This window comes from Peromyscus eremicus, chromosome 8a (genome assembly GCF_949786415.1).
Source record: "Peromyscus eremicus chromosome 8a, PerEre_H2_v1, whole genome shotgun sequence".
NCBI lineage: Eukaryota > Metazoa > Chordata > Mammalia > Rodentia > Cricetidae > Peromyscus > Peromyscus eremicus.
In genome coordinates, this window is record NC_081423.1 from 99,810,632 (window position 1) to 99,827,787 (window position 17,156).

Below are 17,156 nucleotides of genomic sequence, written 5' to 3' on the forward strand. Positions count from 1 at the left end.
ACCGGCTGGCCACGCCCCCGAGGCCAGAACGGGCGGGGCGGTCCGGCTGGTTCTCGGCCATCCGCGGCTCGGCGGCGACGGCGACATGGAGAGCGGGGCCTACGGCGCGGCCAACGCGGGCGGCTCCTTCGACCTGAGGCGCTTCGTGTCGCAGCCTCAGGTGGTGACGCGCCTCGTGAGCATGGTGAGTCGGCCAGAGAGGAACCGGAGCCGCGCGTCCTGGCCGTCAGGCACCGTGGACCGCCGGCTGCCGAGCACGACAGGTGGCTGCGGCCGCACGTCCCAGGCCTGGCGGAGAGCGCGGGGCCCCGCAGCCCTCCGCGTCTGTGTCCCCTCCAGGCCGTGCGTCCTGTCGCCTATCCCACTGCGTGGCTCCGGATCTTGTCTCAGCCACTCGGGCCCGGGCCCCGCCGCACCCTCAACCACCCGTCCCGGCCACCCTGGTGCGGGATGTCCTCGAGGTGCTCCGGGGTGGGGGGGCAGGCCCGTCGCCTTGCTGGCAGTAGGTGGGGCTTCGGGTCCGCGCCACAGCAGGTGGCCTGCACGCCGCGGTTCCCAGCGTGGGGAATTCACCTGGAAGGGACTTTCTGAGGCCACGTGGGGTGCAAGGAGGGGGGTGGCCTGGCGCCCTGAAGTAGGATTTCCTTCCCGCTCAGAGGCTAGCAACAGGTCTGCTAACCCACCCAGAATGTACTCCCTCCCCAGACGCCGGGCAAGCCCTCTAGTACCAGGCGCATATGGCGGGTGTCCATACCTTGGGACGAAAACTCTGAAAGCTGAGGCTTTAGCTGCGGGATTGAGGGTGGGCCTACTGCTCCCAGAGGATCTGGGCCTGGAATCTTGGAGGTGCCGTGGCTCCCCGAGCCTCTCAGCCTAGCGGTGGAGTCTAGTAGACTCCGTCCCTGGTTGTACTCTGTCAGTCAGGCTGGCAGTGCCAGGAGTCCTGACCCTACTCAGCGCCCAGTCCCGAGTTCCGGCTTCATCTCCAGCTGGAGGCGGGGCTTGTGACTTTCAGTTCCACAGCCCGATAGAGTGTTCCGGGAGAATCGGTTTGTTCTGGCCCTAGGAGTCTGGAGGCAGCCCGGTGCCCAGACTCAGCTCCTTCTGCTGTGTTGAGGTGGGCTTGGCAGTGGCCCTGAGGTGTGAGGAGGCGAAATGACTAGGGCGATTGCAAAAGGGCTGTTTTCTGAACTGGACAGTTCCTGCTGGTGAGTTTCCCACCTCCGCCCTGGCTCCTGTGAGGGGCTGAGCCTGGCCCACAGACCTCTGGATCTGACCACCCCAAGAACCTTGTTCTGAGGAGAACAAGTGTGGGCCTGGAATCTAGGCTGTAGCTCTCTGGAGGGGAGCAGCCAGCGTGCCAAAGAAGCTGGTAGGGAGAGGGCTGGCCAGCCGGGGAGTCTTGGAGGGGTCAGGGCTGCTGTTAAAGGGTGTTCTGGAAGATGCTGGTTGATGCTGTAGAACTGACTCGGGACAGGGTGTTGGGGTGAGGGTTGGATGAAACTCTTGAGTTTCGCCACCGTGATTTTGTGGCCCACCTTGTCTAAAGCTCTTTCAAATGGGATGTGGTGGTTCACGCCTGTAATCTCAGCACTGAGGAGGTTGAGACAGGAGGATTGCCATAGGCTTCAGGCCAGCCGGAGCCAGATCCTGTCTTTTTTGTGTATGAGTGTTTGCCTGTGTATATGAAGGTGCACCATGTGCATGCTTGGTATCCACAGATGTCAGCAGACAGTTATCCAGTCCCCTGATAACCTGTAACTGGAGTTACAGGCAGTTATGAGCCACCATGTGGGTGCTGGGAACCAGATCCAGATCCTCTGCAAGAGCAGTGACTGCTCTTAATGATGAAACAGCCAAGAAGGAGCAAGTGTGGTGCACGCCGTTAACCCCAGCACTCCACTCTGGAGGCAGAGGCCGGTTCTCTGAGTTCCGGGATGGCCAGGGCTACATAGTGAGACTCTCTCTCTCTCAAACACAAAAACAACCAATCGTGCACTTGCCCAGCATGTCTGAGGCTCTAGGTTCAAATTGCCAGCAATGAGGCTGGGACAGGGTTGGGGGAGCCCCAAGCAAGCATGGTAGTACATGATTGTAATCCCAGCATTTGGGAGGTGGAGGCAGAGGGATCAGGAGTCAAGATCATCCTAGGTTATACAGAGTCCAGCCTGGACTAAATGTGACCCCTTTAGCCAAAACAAACAAACAACAACAAAACAAAAACTCAACCCAACCCAACCAACCAACCAAAAACAGCTAGGCGGTGGTGGCACACGCCCTTAATCCCAGCACTCAGGAGGCAGAGACAGGCAGATCTCTGAGTTCAAGGCCAGCCTGGTCTACAGAGCGAGATCCAGGACAGTCAGTAAAACTACACGGAGAAACCCTGTCTCAAAAAAACAAAACAAACAAACAAAAAACTCAACCCAAATCTCATTTGCTAATGGAGACGAGCAGATTATTCTTTGTCTTTTGTCACAAGCCTAAATGAGATGACACCTGTAGTCAGACAGCTGGGGATAGCCCTTTCCCATAACAGCCCAGTCTGTCCTCCGGCCCCTGGTGGTGAGGAATTGATGATACCCTGGCCACAGCCTGCCCCTCACCTCACTCCCAGGAGTCCAGAAGGGGTTGACACAGCAGTCTCAGAACGAGGCATCAGTAGAGAAAGAGACATTTGAGGCCCTGCTAGGATCCTCATCTCTGGGCCCCAAGAGGGGTCTGTACAGGATCTGGCCCACAGGTGTCTGCACCTGCCCATCAACGCTCCTCTCCCCTCAGGTCTTGGCCTTGATCGTGTTCTCCTGCATCTTCGGCGAGGGCTACAGCAACACGCATAAATCTGACCGGTTACACTGTGTGTTTAACCAGAATGAGGATGCGTGCCGTTATGGCAGTGCCGTCGGGGTGCTGGCCTTTCTGGCCTCAGCCTTCTTCCTGGTGGTCGATGCCTTTTTCTCCCAGATAAGCAATGCTACCGACCGCAAGTACCTGGTCATTGGTGACCTGCTCTTCTCAGGTATGCCTGCGGCACTGGCACACCAGGGCTTCACAACTGAGGCGCCTTGGTGGTGTTGGGAGGGGTTGCCGATAGCAACTCAGGATCATGAGCCTCACCTGAGGTTTCTCCTAGGTCCCCCTATACCCTGGGATGGCACACAAGGCATTCTGACTTCAGAAACTCAAGGGTGTTGGGGCATAAGGGTGAGGCATGGCATCAGGTTTCTGGACTCAGCCATCCCACCTAGCAGCTGACCCCTAAGCTCCCACTGCCCTCTGCTTCTATTGGTTACACAGCACAAAGCCTTGAGTCCCTCCTGGGGGGCCCCTGGGAATCCCGTCTGTCCCTGGGGCCAACTCTTCCCTCCTTGTTGTCCCCCCAGCTCTCTGGACTTTCCTGTGGTTCGTTGGTTTCTGCTTCCTGACCAACCAGTGGGCAGTCACCAAATCTGAAGATGTGCTGGTGGGAGCAGACTCAGCACGGGCAGCCATCACCTTCAGCTTCTTCTCCATCTTTTCCTGGGTAGGTGGGCTGCGGAGGGCAGCTGTGGAGGCTTCGGTGGACATGGAGGTCCCCTTGCCCTGCCCACACCTTGGGTCTTCCCCTGCAGGGTATGCTGGCTTCCCTGGCCTACCAGCGCTACAAGGTTGGAGTGGATGCCTTCATTCAGAACTATGTGGACCCCACCCCAGACCCTAACACAGCCTACGCCTCCTACCCCAGTGCCTCGGTGGAAAACTACCAGCAGCCACCCTTCACCCAGAACGTGGAGACCACTGAAGGCTACCAGCCTCCCCCTGTGTACTGAGCAGCCGGGGTAAAGAGGCAGGGAGAGTGCTTGGGGCCACCCCTCCCCGCTGGACTTCTTTCTGGAGGTTTGCTGCCTGGAACTGCAGACCCTTGCCTGTTACAGCCAAAGAGCCCATGCCTTTTTGCATCCTAGCTGCAGCCAGACAGAGCACACCTGAAGTGCCTGTGCCCAAAGGGGCTTCACCGCCACCCACCCAAACCTCCTTTTTAGCAAAGGGTTTTCACTAGATCTTTTCTCTCTGCCAATCCCCAGTGCTGGGGATGGCGCCCAGGGCCTTGAATTTGCTAAACCAGTGCTACCAGCGAGCTGTCTGCTCGGTTCCTTGTTGCTTTTGATAACCCTGGATCCCGTCCCGGCCAGAGCAGGTGCCTGCTGTATACTGTTTTTGACATCCGCCATAGTTTCCCCTCGGCTGGAAGGCGGAGCTCAGCTTGAGGCCACAGGAGCCCCAGCTATCTTTTTTCCCTCCAAAGACAAGGTTGGGTGTCCATGCACCTATCTCCTTGGAGTGCCGGGCCTAGGCTCCTCACTTCCTCACTCAGGTTCATTACCCAGCTTCGGCTGGGCTCTATGCTCAGTGCTGTGTTCTGGGGTTACCACTGTGCCAGCTGTCCCCAGGCTGCTTGCCCGACAGCTGTAGAGCGGGCAGAGGGACTGGATATCACTTCCTTCTTGCTCCCGCCCCTGACAGGAGGGAGGAGCTTTGCCTGGAGACAACACCCAGCTTTATGTAAATATTCCCCAGCAGTTCTTAGATGCTAGTGAAGAGGACAGGAACCCCTGCACTGAATGTACTGGGGACTTGGTGGGGACATCCCTGCCCTCATGTACTGTAGACTAGTTGGGAGATGGAATAAATGTTTTTCTCAGTGTGTTGTCCTTGATGGCGCCTCAGATAGGGGTAGAAATACACTTTGATTAGTATTGTTTTGAGAAAAGGCCTCAAGCTTATATAGCCAAAGATGACCCTCTGACCCTCCCCAGGTACTTGGTTTTAAACCCTGGACTTCATGTTAGGCAACTGAGCTACACCCCAGCTTTTCAAAGATAGTATCTAGATAGCCCAGGCTGGCCTCAAAACTTACCCCAGACTCTGAAGCACAGGCCTGTGCTGCCATGCTTGGCTAGACCAGAGTCTCTCACTATGTAACCCAGGCAAGCTTCCAACTTAAGGCAATCCTCCTGCCTCAGCCTGGCTCCAGAACCTTTTTTTTTTTTTTTTTTTTTGAGACAACGTCTCACTGTGTAGATCTGGCTGTCCTGGAGCTCAGAGAGATCCACCTGGCTCTGCCTCCTGAGTGTTGGGAATAAAGCTGTAAACCGTCATGTCCAGAAGAACGTGTACTTTGAACATGGGATGGCAGCTCCCCTAATGGGGTCTCATTCTTCCAACTGCCTTCTACTGCATCCTACAATAGCTACTGTGTCAGCTTGTAAAGATGAGTTGTCCTGAATAGCTAGCCCAGGTACCTTCCTAGAGCAGGCCTTAGGGGGCTGCCCCTCAGTGCCTCCTCCAGAGCAGACATTTGCCATTAGAAGTGAAGGGCACAGTAGGGGAGGTCGAGTCTGGTCCCTCTTGACGCCTCCCTGGGACATGGCATGGAGTGGAGCCATCTCTGTCAGGAAGTAGCATGCCCGGGGCAGCTCTTTTGTGCAATGATGAGGCCATCAGTAGCGGGTTCTGACAGTTTCCAAATCTGAAGTATAAACACACTAACAAGGTGCTATATATACCCAGGCTCGGAGCAGGAGGCCTCTCCTCTTGAGCATGTCCTGAGGCTGGGCACAGTGCCAGGGACACACCGACATGTCTTAGATGCAGGTCTTTGGCTTTCAAGAGAGTTGTCACAGCCCACTTTCCAAGGCACATGAGCTGTTTTCTCAACCCAAATTATCAAGTGTCTGTTACAAAACCTGACCTCCCAGCGCCAGCTAGCAACACCATCCCCTCGGCTCTCCCTGCTTTTCCATTTTGTCCTGAAACCCACTAGACAGGAAGGTGGGTGACTGCTCCCCTTGGGCTGTGGTGGAGAGACCATTACAAAAGAGGGAAGAAATCCCTGGCCCCAGGTCATGTGGACTCTGGCTGCAAGATTTGGGGAAACCCAGGTTAAAGAGAAATACGCTCTCAAGTAGCAAACTTTAATATTAATTGTTTACACTATCGCACAAGAAGCAGGCTCTCACTAAGAGTCCTGAGTCACGGGGCTGGGGCTCAGCAGGGCAAGCCCAGTGCCACTGTGTAAAGATTGGCCCAGGGGGCGGGGGTGCACTGTGGGAGCGTAGGGTAGGGCAGGCTTCCGCACAAAGGGAGGGCTGTGGGGGCTAGAGCCTCGGTAAGGGGCGGGGCTCCGTGAGAGCAAAAGCCACCAAGAGGAAGAAGTCAGCACCAACAATGTCACAACACCATGTGGCTCTGTCCTCACCTCTGGCTGGATGTCAAACCTTAGCCACCAGCCAAGTGCTGGCTCCAGTCTGGGCTGAAGCATCTCTGCAACCAAGGGAACTAAAAAAGGCTGTGACAAGCAGATGAGCCTGTCCAGGGCACAGTGTCCATTAGGCACGGCAGTTCCAGCCCCTCCTCCGTTCTCTGAGAGTCCAGCCTGGATAGGAGCTGGCAGGCCCCGGGTCCTCTCAGTTGGTAGAGTTGTGCTGTAGGACTTGCTGAGGGGCAAAGAGCTTCCTGACAGCTGAGGCCTCTCCAGGCTGGCCCAGCACCGGGCAGTTCTCTTTGTTGTCTGGCCCAGCAGGCTGGACCGAGGACTTCTTAAAGTAGCAAAGGCGGCACACGGAGTGGTACTTGTCGGCTCCACCTATCACCTCCACCTGGTGGACAGGGCCACAGAGGATGTGTGAACGTAGCACTCAGAAGCCCAAGCCCACCCGACTCCATGGACAGAAGCACAAGGAGCTACCTCCTTCTCCTGGCCCAGCCTCTTGGTGTAGGCCGCTTCTCGGAAGCACTCCATGCACACTGCAGTCAGCTTCACCACGCTCTCAGCCAGCGGCACCAGGTTCAAGATGCTGCCAAAAGCCTGCACACAGGACAGCGGGTGTGTTTGGTCATTCGGCCGGGCAGCTCCCCTTTCTGCCTGTGTTCATGTGCGTGCGTGCGTGCATGCGTGCGTGCGTGCGTGTGTAAGCCAGAGCACAACCGTAGGTGCTCTTCCTCCAGCACTGTCCACCTTGGTTGGTTTTGGTTTTTTAGAAACAGGTTTTTTCACTGGTTTGGAGCTTGCCGTGTAGGCTAGGCTGGCTTACAGGCGAGCTGAGATTCACCCGTCTCTGCCTCCCAGTGGTGGGGTAATAAATGCACACCAGCTTGCCTGGCATTTTTAAAAAGAGGGTTCTGAGGATCAATCGCAGGTCTGCATGCTTTGCAAGGCAAGCACATTGTAGCCTGAGCTCTTGCGAGCTTCTTCTCCCTTATACCCTGTGATCAGGATACATCACCCTGATCCCGCTTTTCTAGAGAGCCACACCCTCATGCTCTCGACCCCTTGGCCTGGTCAGAGCACTATTCTGAACATACCTACTTCTGGGAACATCTTGTGTATTGTTTCATGCTCAAATCCCCACCTCCCTCTCAGGACCCACTGCCAGGCCCGAGTCATTTTACCTTTCTCTGGAAGGTTCCGTCTAATGCTGCCACAATCACTGTCTTGCCTGCATTGGCCATCATTTCACAGAATTCCACGATGTCAGGGAACTGGGAAAGTTGGTAGAGGAGGAAGTGAGGCAGCTGCCATGGGCAGGGCTTCAGGCAGACCCATCAGCCCCGAGCTGGAGACCAGGCCATGCGACCGTTCCTGTGCAGCACCCACCTGCATGCCCTGGCTACCCAAACCCTTCCCAGGGTGCAGCAGCATGATGCTACCTAGGGCTTGCCCAACAGAGACCTCTATAAACGGAGGAGAGGCCGGAACTTCCCCTTACAGTCCTCTGATTGTATTTAATCCATCATGGGTTTCTGCCTTCTAGAACCGCTAGTGAACAAAACTCTGTGCTTAAAGCCCATTTTGAGTGCTGTTCGGGCGGCCTTAGAAGCTAAACACAGCTTCTGTTTAAAACAGACTCTCACAGAGGGCTGGGATGGCTCAGCAGGTAAGCACTTGCTACTCTTGCAAAGGACCTGGTTCAGGTTGCCGGCACCCACATGGTCACTAACAATCACCTTTCCATGGCCCCAGTGCCCTCTTCTGGCCTCTGTGGGCACCACACACACAGGGTGCACATCCATAGCCATACTTATAGCTATACACTCATGCTCATTTAAAAAAAAAAAAAAAAAAGGAACTTTGCTGGGCATGGTGACACAGGTCTTTAATACCAGCACTTGAGAAGCAGAGGCAGATAGAGCTCTGTTCGTTCAAGACCAGCCTGGTCTCCAGAACAGTCAGTTTGCCCAGCTGGCTCCTGGCACACCTCTCTCCTGAAACAGCTGTAGATGGGCCCTTGCCCTGTCCCCAGCCCCTGATCTTGCTGGCTCCAGTTCTTTCAGGGCCTTTTGTGTTCAGCACACATGTCATGTCCAAGAATGTGTGTGAACATGTATAGGCCAAGACCAATACTGGGCGTTTTCCTTAATAGTTCTTCACCTTGTATGTCTTTTTCTTGTCTTCTTTTTGAGACAGGGTCTCACTTTGTAGCCCTGGCTGGCCTGGAACTTGCTATGTAGACCAGGCTAGCCTTGAACTCAGAGATCTACTTGCCTTTTCAAGATTAAAGGCATATGCTACCAAGCTTGGCTTTTCCACCTTGTTTTTGAGACAGGGTCTCTCACCGAATCTATAGCTCAATGATTCAGTGAGGCTGCTGAACAGCGTGCTCCAGGGACCTGCTTGTCTCTGCCTCCCTAATACTAGGATTATGGACACTGGCTATACCCAGTGTTTTACAGGGTGCTAGGGACCAGAGCTCAGGTGCTCATGTGTGCAGAGACAGTGCCTCACTAACCGAATTCTCTCCCCATCCCTTTTGTTTTTTATTTTTTAATTGGTTGTTACTGTATAGCCCAGGCTAGCCTGGGACTCACCACAATCCCCTGCCTCAGCCTTCTGAATATTGAGTTAATAGGTGCTGCCACTGTGCCTGGTTCTTCAGACCAGGTTTTTTAACACATCCCTCCCCCACGCCTTCCTCTTTATTCCCTCCATCTGGAAGTTCCAGTTTTGTCTCCAGAACCTAGAATGCCACAGCCAAAGGGCAGATACTTGGAATGGATGTGATTGGTCCCTGGACCCAGCCATTCCTACAATAGTCACAGCATGTGACATGGCCTGCTCTATAAAAACACATGTATATAATTAGAAGCATCCAGGCTGGGCTGGCCCTCACTCAGAGTTGGGGCACTGGCTGAACATAATCTCCTGGGCCAACATTAGGCCAGGAACCCTAGCCACTGTGGATAATGACCCCTCCCCACTCAATCAGAGCATCAACAAAACTTAGGTACAGTCTACGCCAAAATGAACCAGTGAGGCACCACCCTCCTTCCAGGCCCCTCCCCCAACTAAGGGTGCAGGTTCCTGATGTTTCCTGGTCCACAGCAAGGCCAGGCTTCAGCCCTTCTGCCAAAGGGCGGAAGGGAGCTTCTCCCCTCTCTGGAGCCCCACTGCTCCGTGCCTACTGTGCCCTGTGGCAGGTTTTAGAAGCCACGATGTGGCGCTTGCAGGGCATTCCCAGTAGTCTCTGGTTCAAAGATGCTGATGTGGCAAGTTCCTTTCCTAGTGTGTTCCTACTGTGTCCTAGGTTGTCATGACTTGTGTCACACAGAAACAAAACACAAAGTTCTGGAGGATGCATAGCTTCTTTTACTCTTGCCAAGAAGCCCGCAGGGCCCCGGGGAATGAACACATGGGAGGCTCCATATCCTCAGCTGTAGCTTCAGGGGCCCTAGACAACCCTCTACCCACTGTCCAAGGCAAGAAAGGGAGGGCCTTTTCTTTTGCAAGGGGGAGATCCTGAATTTTGTAAAGAGCAGGGTCCTACAGGCTGGGGCAGATGGAATAACTGTGTATTTATACAGCGTGCACAACGAACACTCACTGAAGCCGGGCTGGGGGCCGGGACTATAATCCTAGCACTCAGGAGGCTGAGTTCTAATTCAGCCTGGACCACAAACCAAGGCCTCATCTCAAAAATCAAAGTGTCAGGCTGGAGAGGTGACTCAGTGGTTAAGAGCACTGCCTGTTCTTCCTGAAGTCCAGAGTTCAAATCCCTCTAACCACATGGTGGCTCATAATGGGTTCTGATGCCCTCTTCTGGCACGCAGGCATACATGCAGATAGTGCACTCATATGCATATAATACATACATAAATAAATAAATCTTAAAAACAAAATCGAAGAATTCACTCAATAAATTATTTTTTCTTAGTCATAAGGTGGGAAACATAGGAATAAATCTCTCCTATAGGTTAGGATGGGGAACAGACTGGGGTAACTGGTAGGCTGGTGCCAGACCTGGGCCTCTAGGAATACCAGAAGGGCATAATTGATAAGCAGGTCAATGCAGCAGGCCCGAGGGGCAGGACTTATACTTAAGGGCATCACAGCCAGAGCTGCCTTACTCTGCCTTGGGGAGCGGGGTGTACAGGGAGCAGGCTGGGGACTCCCCCCCCCAACTAGCTTGGCTCCTTCCAGAGTAGAGTATGAGAGTAGCAGACAGCCAGATGGCCAAAGCAAATTCCAGCTTGCAGAGCGTCAGCAAGTGACAAAGAACCTCTAGCCCAAACCCAGGCCACCCAGGGCCACCATTTAGCTTTGTGAGCAAGCCACTAGGAGCCACAGGACAGCGGGAAATTATTACCTATTGAGTAGTTTACTGTGTCACCAGGCTGCATGCTAGGGACATATATTCCATCTTTATTTGACAACTAAACTATTTAAAACATTTTAAGTTTTGTGTCTATGTGAGGGTATGTATGTGCGTGTATGCAGATGTCCACACAGAGCAGGAGTATCACATCCTCTGAGCTGGAGTCATAAGCAGCCGGAGGTGCCCAACGTGTGTGCTGGGAACCAAATTTGGGTCACCTGCAAAACCAGCAAGTGATCAACGACGGAGCCTTCTCTCCATCCCATTTATCTGTCTTAAAATGGCTATTACTACATATGATGCAGGGGTGGGAGGGCTCTCTCATGTGTACCCCAGCACATGTGTGGTGGTCAGAGGACAACTCTGGATGTGGTTCTCTACTTTTACCCTTTCGTGGGTTCCAGGGATCAAACTCAGGTCTCCGATCCTTTACCCACTGAGCAGTCCCACGGCCCTACTTGGGATTATTTAAGAAAACGTCTCACCTTGTGGCTGAGGCTAGCCTTGAACTCCTGATCCTCTTCCTGCCTTAGTCTCTCACCTTGTGGCTGAGGCTGGCCTTGAACTCCTGATTCTCTTCCTGCCTTAGTCTCTCAAGTACAGGAGACTACAGTACCACCTCACTCACCAACAAATATTTTTGAAAACACCCATGATGTTAAGTTTTGGAGTCTAGTGCACATTTGTTAAGCTTCTGTCCTTGCTCGCCCTCATGGACTAGAGATAACCTTAAAGGCAAAGAAGCAAGTGCGGCCAGACCCTTTTTGTTGACAGGCCTTCATGTAGCCCAGGTTAACCTCAAACTGGTTATATAGCCGAGGATACTTTGGACTGGTCCCCACCTCCATGCTAGCACTAGAATTATAGGCATGCTAGCACAGCCCGTTCACACGGTGCTGGGGGTGGAACCCAGGGCCGTGTGCATGCTAGGCAGGTGCTCTGCCAGCTCGGGCACTCAGAGAGGGAATTTAAGACCACAAAAGACAACTCCCACCCCAGTCAGAGGATGCCCTGGAAAAAAAAAAACAACAACAAAAAACAAAACAGGGATGTAGTTGGCCAGAAAGGACTAACTCAAGATTTTTCAGAAAAATAAAAACCACAAAGACAAACTCCCAAACCAAGGCAAGGCTGGTGTCAAAGGACTGGAGGCCCAGGCACTACAGAGGTCAAGGAGGAGCTCTCCCACTGAGCTCTATCCCCAGCCTGTTCGGGAAAAGAAATCCTATACGGCAACACCATACAGTCAGGGGATTCACACACCAGTGAAGACATGTTAGTCTCCTAACTTCCCCAAAAGATGAAAGAAGGAACTTCTGAACCAGCAGGGACAAGAGGGGTCAGGGGGTGTGAGTGTGAGTTATGCTTCAAGCTAACTTACAAACTGCCCTTCATCGATGCCAATGACAGCCACACTCAGGGCCTCCTGGATTACATCCCGCAGCTGGCAGGCCGGCAGTGCATCCATGGTGTTCCTGGGAAGACAAAGGCCAGAGGATGAGCAAGGCCAGCAGCAGAGCATCCCCATGCCCAAATGCAGGGGAGAGGGTGCTACTGTGATCCAGGAGAGCAACCTGTGGTGTTGTATCAGTTCCTGTGGGAGAGGGATGGGGAATAAAGGGCCTTGTTCACAAAACCAGTTAATACAGGTTACCTCCCTTAACTGGAAATTAATAGCATTTGCTATTAAGCTCAGCAAAGACTCCAAAGTTTTCTCTGGAAATTAAGATGGGATTTCTATGCTTATCTTTTTTAAAAAAGAAATAAATCTCTCCTATGGGTAGAATGGGGAACAGGACTTGGGAGCAACTAACTGGTCATCAGGTACCTGACCCAGGTTACAGAGTGATTGACTGAGAGTAAGAAGAAAAGGCAATGTCCAAGGAGTCTGGCTGGGTCTCTGAAAACAGGAGGGCAGGGATTCAAACCTATGGCCTAAAGTGCGTGTGGTAATGCATTCACACCTGTACTGAAGTGCTCAGAAGCTCAGGAGGCTGAAGCAAGTGAGTTCTAAATCAGCCTAGGCTATGAAATGTTTCAAAAACAAAAAACCCAAACCCAAACCCAAACCTCAAAACTAACCCTCCTGGGAATCAGGTATGTATGCTGCATAAGCCCTCAACTACTAACCCACAACTCCAGCTCAAGGTCTTCAGGGGGGACAGTTCCCAGGGTCCACAATACTCTTGTGTGGTGATATATTGTGTAGCCTAATAAACTTGCCTGAGGATCAGAGGACAGAGCCAACCACTAGATTAGACACAGAGGTCAGGCAGTGGTGGCACACACCTTTAATCCCAGCACTTGAGATCTCATGCCTTTGCTTGGGAAGCATACACGCCTTTAATCCCAGGAAGTAATATGGCAGGGCCAAGAAAGTCTATAAGGCGCGAGGAAACAGAAACTCATTCTCTTTAGGCTGAGGATTTCATAAAGGGAAGAACTAGTGGCTGGCTGTTCTGCTTTTCTGATCCTCAGGCAAGTTTATTAGGGCACACAATATAATCACCACAACTCTGAGCAGCAAAAACTATTTTTATTTCTTTTAAAATTTGAAATAAACCAAGATAACACTGACCTATATCACTGCCATCATAAAATATAATTTAAAATTTTAGAGATTCTGGACCGCAGCCTGGTGGTAGAGCTCCTGGTAGCTCATGCCCAGGGTTCTATTGTTGGTGCCAAAAGATAAAGCAAAATAATTCATTTGAGATAGGGTCTCTCTGTAGACCAGGCTGCCCTTGAACTCACAGAGATCCTCCTACCTCTGTCCACCAAGTTCTGGGATTAAAGGTATGCACTATAAACACCTGGCAAAGGTTTTTTTTGTTTTGTTTTGTTTTGGTTTTGGTTTTTCAAGACAGGGTTTCTCTGTGTAGCTTTGCACTTTTCCTATAGGCAAAGGTTGTTTTTTTTTTAATTTTAGGCATGTGTGTGTTTTTCCTGCATGGATGTCTATGTATCCAGGGCACATCTGGTGCCCTCAGAGGTCAGAAGAGGGTGTCGGTTCCCCTGGAACTGGAGTCATTGATAGTTGTGAGCTACCATGTGGGTGCTGGGAACTGAACCTGGGTCCTCGGTAAGAGCGAGTGCTCTTAACCACTGAGCCATCTCTCCAGCCCCACAAGAGAGTCCAGCACCCAGGAACGCTGTAACATGCTTGTGGCAACTGAGACAAGAAGTATCTTGTTCTCAGTGTCCGGAATGGTAGGCGAGCTTGGAAGCCAGACAGCAGAGTGACCCTCTGGAACCACCTCCTCCATTCATTGCCCCCCCAGATTAAAGGACTCTCTATATCACATGGCTACCTACTGGCAGAGCTGAGACAAGAGGGCCCTGCTTACGGGCCTTGTGGCAGACCGCTTCCCGGCAAGGAAGAACCCACCCAGGCCTCTGAAAGCCAGTTTGGATATGCTCCAGAATGCCATTAAAGGACACTGGGAACCCGGCCTCGCTCTCTGCATGGCTTTCTAAGGAGTGGAATGCTGGGCTGGATCCAATCCCTTCCCTCTGTTTCCTTCTGTCTCCTGTCTACCTCACTTTGGAAAAAACAGTTTCCCAAAACACAGACAAGCAGTGTGCCGTGGTAGTCATGCAAATGTCCTGGCCTTAGTTATGACCTCACACTCTTCAAGACGTGGGAAGCTGGGCATGGCAGAACTTGTCTATAATCCTAGTAATAAAGAGTGTGTGGCCGGGCGGTGGTGGCGCCCGCCTTTAATCCCAGCACTCGGGAGGCAGAGGCAGGCGGATCTCTGTGAGTTCAAGGCCAGCCTGGTCTACAAAGTGAGCTCCAGGACAGGCTCCAAAAGCTACACAGAGAAACTTTGTCTCAAAAAACAAAACAAAAAAAAAGAGTGTGTGTGTGGTGGGGGGTGTTAGGGGGTGAATGTGGTGTTGCTCGCCTGTAATTCCAGGATAAAGAGGAAGGGTCACAAGTTACAAGGCCCACCTAGGCTACATAATGCGACCATGTCTCAATAAACAGGTTGGTCAGCAGTTAAGATTATTTGTTGTTCTTGCACAGGACCTATGGTCCAATTCCTGGCACCCACATGGTGGCTCACAACCAGAAGCAGAGGCAGGTGGATCTCTGTGAATTTGAGGCTGGCCTGGTCTACAGAGTGAGTTCCAGAACAGTCAGAACTACACAGAGAAACCCTGTCTCGGAAAACCAAAAGGCATGTTGGCGTATGCTTTTAATCTCAGCATTAGAGAGGCTGAGGCAGAGGCAGATGGATCTCTGTGAGTTCCAGGACAGCCAAGGGCTCTGTAGAGATTCTGCCTCAAAAAAACCAAAAACCAAAACAAACAAAGCCTGACCAATCGAGTTTGACACCCAAGAACTCACAAACCTGAATGAAAGAAGCTGAAGCTGAAGACTAATGCTTGATGATGTCTTCTGAGCTCAGGCGCAGACATGCACGCACCCACAAGTCCAAAGTTGTAAAACAAAACAAAACCCAACCAAAGAGCTAACACAGTACTCGTGTATTTTAAATCCCCGCCCCCCCAGCAGACCAGAGAGAGGACAGGCCCCGAACTGGCTGTGGCCCACCCCAGACACTACGACCATTCTGTGGCCTCCTCTGCTCTCGGTCCTCCTGGATGCTCACCCATCCTGTGGACACCTCACGTGATTACACTCGAAAGAAGTAAAGATCTCAGCACAGAGCCTGGTCGGAAGCATGGCTTTAATTCCAGCCCCAGTTCCAAGTCCTGGACACTCTGCTTCCTGTTCCGCTTCAGAAACCTGCCCTGCTCTCAACCTTGGCCCAGCCTACAGCAACCCTGACCTGCAGCTCCAGTGGTCAGCTTTGGCTCGGGGTGAGCCCAGGACACTCAGCAGAGTGTCTCAGAACACCAATCCCCAAATGTGCCACCTAATCACTTTAGTCAGCTCCTGCCCTTCGGCTGCAAAAGGAAGTGTCCAGTGCTCTGGCATAACAATTCAGAATGGTGAATGGCAGGGAGCCCACTGAAGAAAAAGTTCTGTGGGGTCAGTCATGACGGGGGCAGCGTGCAGCCTCTACCCAAGTGGAACCCAGGTTCTCCTAGCACAGTGGCCATCTGGGACAGGTCATTCAGAATTCTGAGCACTTACTCCTGTCCACTAGAGGCCTGTAGCAGCCCATCCCTTCTCCAGTTCTGACAAAGACCCCCCACCCTGGTACATCTGACAGTATGCCCCATGCCTTAGGGTTTCCACAGGATCAAGGGGGCGGGACTGACCGGTCGTGTGTGGAGAAGCTGCTGCTATAACGCGTGTCTTTGGCATACTTGATGACCAGGCATTTGTTCTGGGCGATCTGGAAGCGCCGGACTCTTCTCATTAGCTCGGTGCTGCAAGAGTTACCAGGGCAGGTGAGACCCGTGGGAAAGGCGGCTCACCGCCACCACCTAGTGGCGGACATCCCAAACCTCACCCGTTTGCCGAGGCTTACCCCCAGCTGTTCGGAACAAACTTTTCTGAATGAACTTTACCAAGCTTTTGAAGAAGCGCCAAAGCGCTTGCTTCTGGACCCCAGAGCCTGGGCCTCACCCTCCGAGCAAGGGACCAAACTCAGGTGACAGCAGACCATTCAAGAACAGTGGGGGTGCCTGGTGTGGTGGGGCACCCCTTTAATCCCAGTACTAGGGAAGCAGGGGCAAGCGGATTTCTGTGAGTTCGAGCCTACCCTGGTCTATAGAGCCAGTTCCAGGTCAGTCAGGGCCACAAAGAAAGACGCTGAGTCAAAAACAACAAGAACAACAAAATACCCAAAAAATAAAACCAAGAATCCCCGAGCAGTGGGGGACTGGAGTCCCAGGTGGGACTTCCAGTGGACGGACCCTCACCTCAGTGGAAATTGGGTTCCGTGGCTTCAGGCGAGCTTGCATGGGGAATGCATGAGGAAACTCGCGGAAGAGGTGTCCACGCACCGCCCAGGCCCTCGTGGCCACATGGGGTTGCCCTGTGGGCTTCTGGGGATGTGGGCTGGGGGTCTCTATGGTACCCCGATGTGATCCGCCTCAGCAAAGATAGAAGAGTTCCCCGGGAGAAGGGGCTGTGGTTAGGGCGGGAGGGAGGCAGGAATCCAAGAGACAGGATTTGGGCGGGAAGGCGCGTACAGAGCTCAGGCGGAGTCTGCTGCCTAGTCAGGGGCTGAGAAGGAGCGGGAGGCGGGAGAGAAGAGCCAGGGTCTGCAGAGAGGGGGAGGCCCATCCGCCCCGAACACCCATTCATTCATTACCTTTTTCCTGAGAACATGGGCCCGAGGATCACCTACGAGAGAAGTCATCTTAGGGGTCCCTGCTCGCGCACCCCCGGGCACCAGCCACCGCCCCGACCCCCCGCAGGCCAGACCCCGCACCTGGATCTGCCCCCGGGTCTTGCTGGGGGAGCCGGGCAGCACGGTGGGCAGATTGATGTAACTCATGGTCGCTGTTCAAGCCTCGGTCCCGGGACCTGTGGGTGGTAAACGTCAGCAAGTTTTGGCGCTTTCCTTTAAATAATCCGCGCCGACCAATCGCAAGCCGCGG

At 53.1% G+C, this 17,156-nt stretch overlaps 2 protein-coding genes across 3 annotated transcripts; one reads left to right on the forward strand and one right to left on the reverse strand.

The window, feature by feature from the left end:
- Positions 1–29: 29 nt before the first annotated feature.
- Syngr2 (synaptogyrin 2) lies at positions 30–4,684 on the forward strand. Of its 2 annotated transcripts, XM_059269843.1 has the most exons (4): positions 33–184; positions 2,782–3,019; positions 3,384–3,523; positions 3,612–4,684. In XM_059269843.1, exons 1-4 carry the CDS (start codon positions 86–88, stop codon positions 3,807–3,809), a joined length of 675 nt encoding a protein of 224 aa, XP_059125826.1. In that variant the 5' UTR covers positions 33–85; the 3' UTR covers positions 3,810–4,684. The 2 variants fall into 2 exon arrangements, with proteins under 2 accessions (XP_059125827.1, XP_059125826.1); XM_059269844.1 differs by lacking the exon at positions 3,384–3,523 and having other exon boundaries at positions 30–184; positions 3,612–3,810.
- A 1,499-nt stretch (positions 4,685–6,183) lies between these two features.
- On the reverse strand, positions 6,184–17,128 carry Tk1 (thymidine kinase 1). The gene is made up of 7 exons (XM_059272215.1): positions 16,988–17,128; positions 16,868–16,899; positions 15,867–15,977; positions 12,013–12,106; positions 7,432–7,521; positions 6,728–6,847; positions 6,184–6,638 (listed from the first exon to the last, which is right to left on the reverse strand). Exons 1-7 carry the CDS (start codon positions 17,051–17,053, stop codon positions 6,447–6,449), a joined length of 705 nt encoding a protein of 234 aa, XP_059128198.1. The 5' UTR covers positions 17,054–17,128; the 3' UTR covers positions 6,184–6,446.
- Between the last annotated feature and the right edge of the window lie 28 nt (positions 17,129–17,156).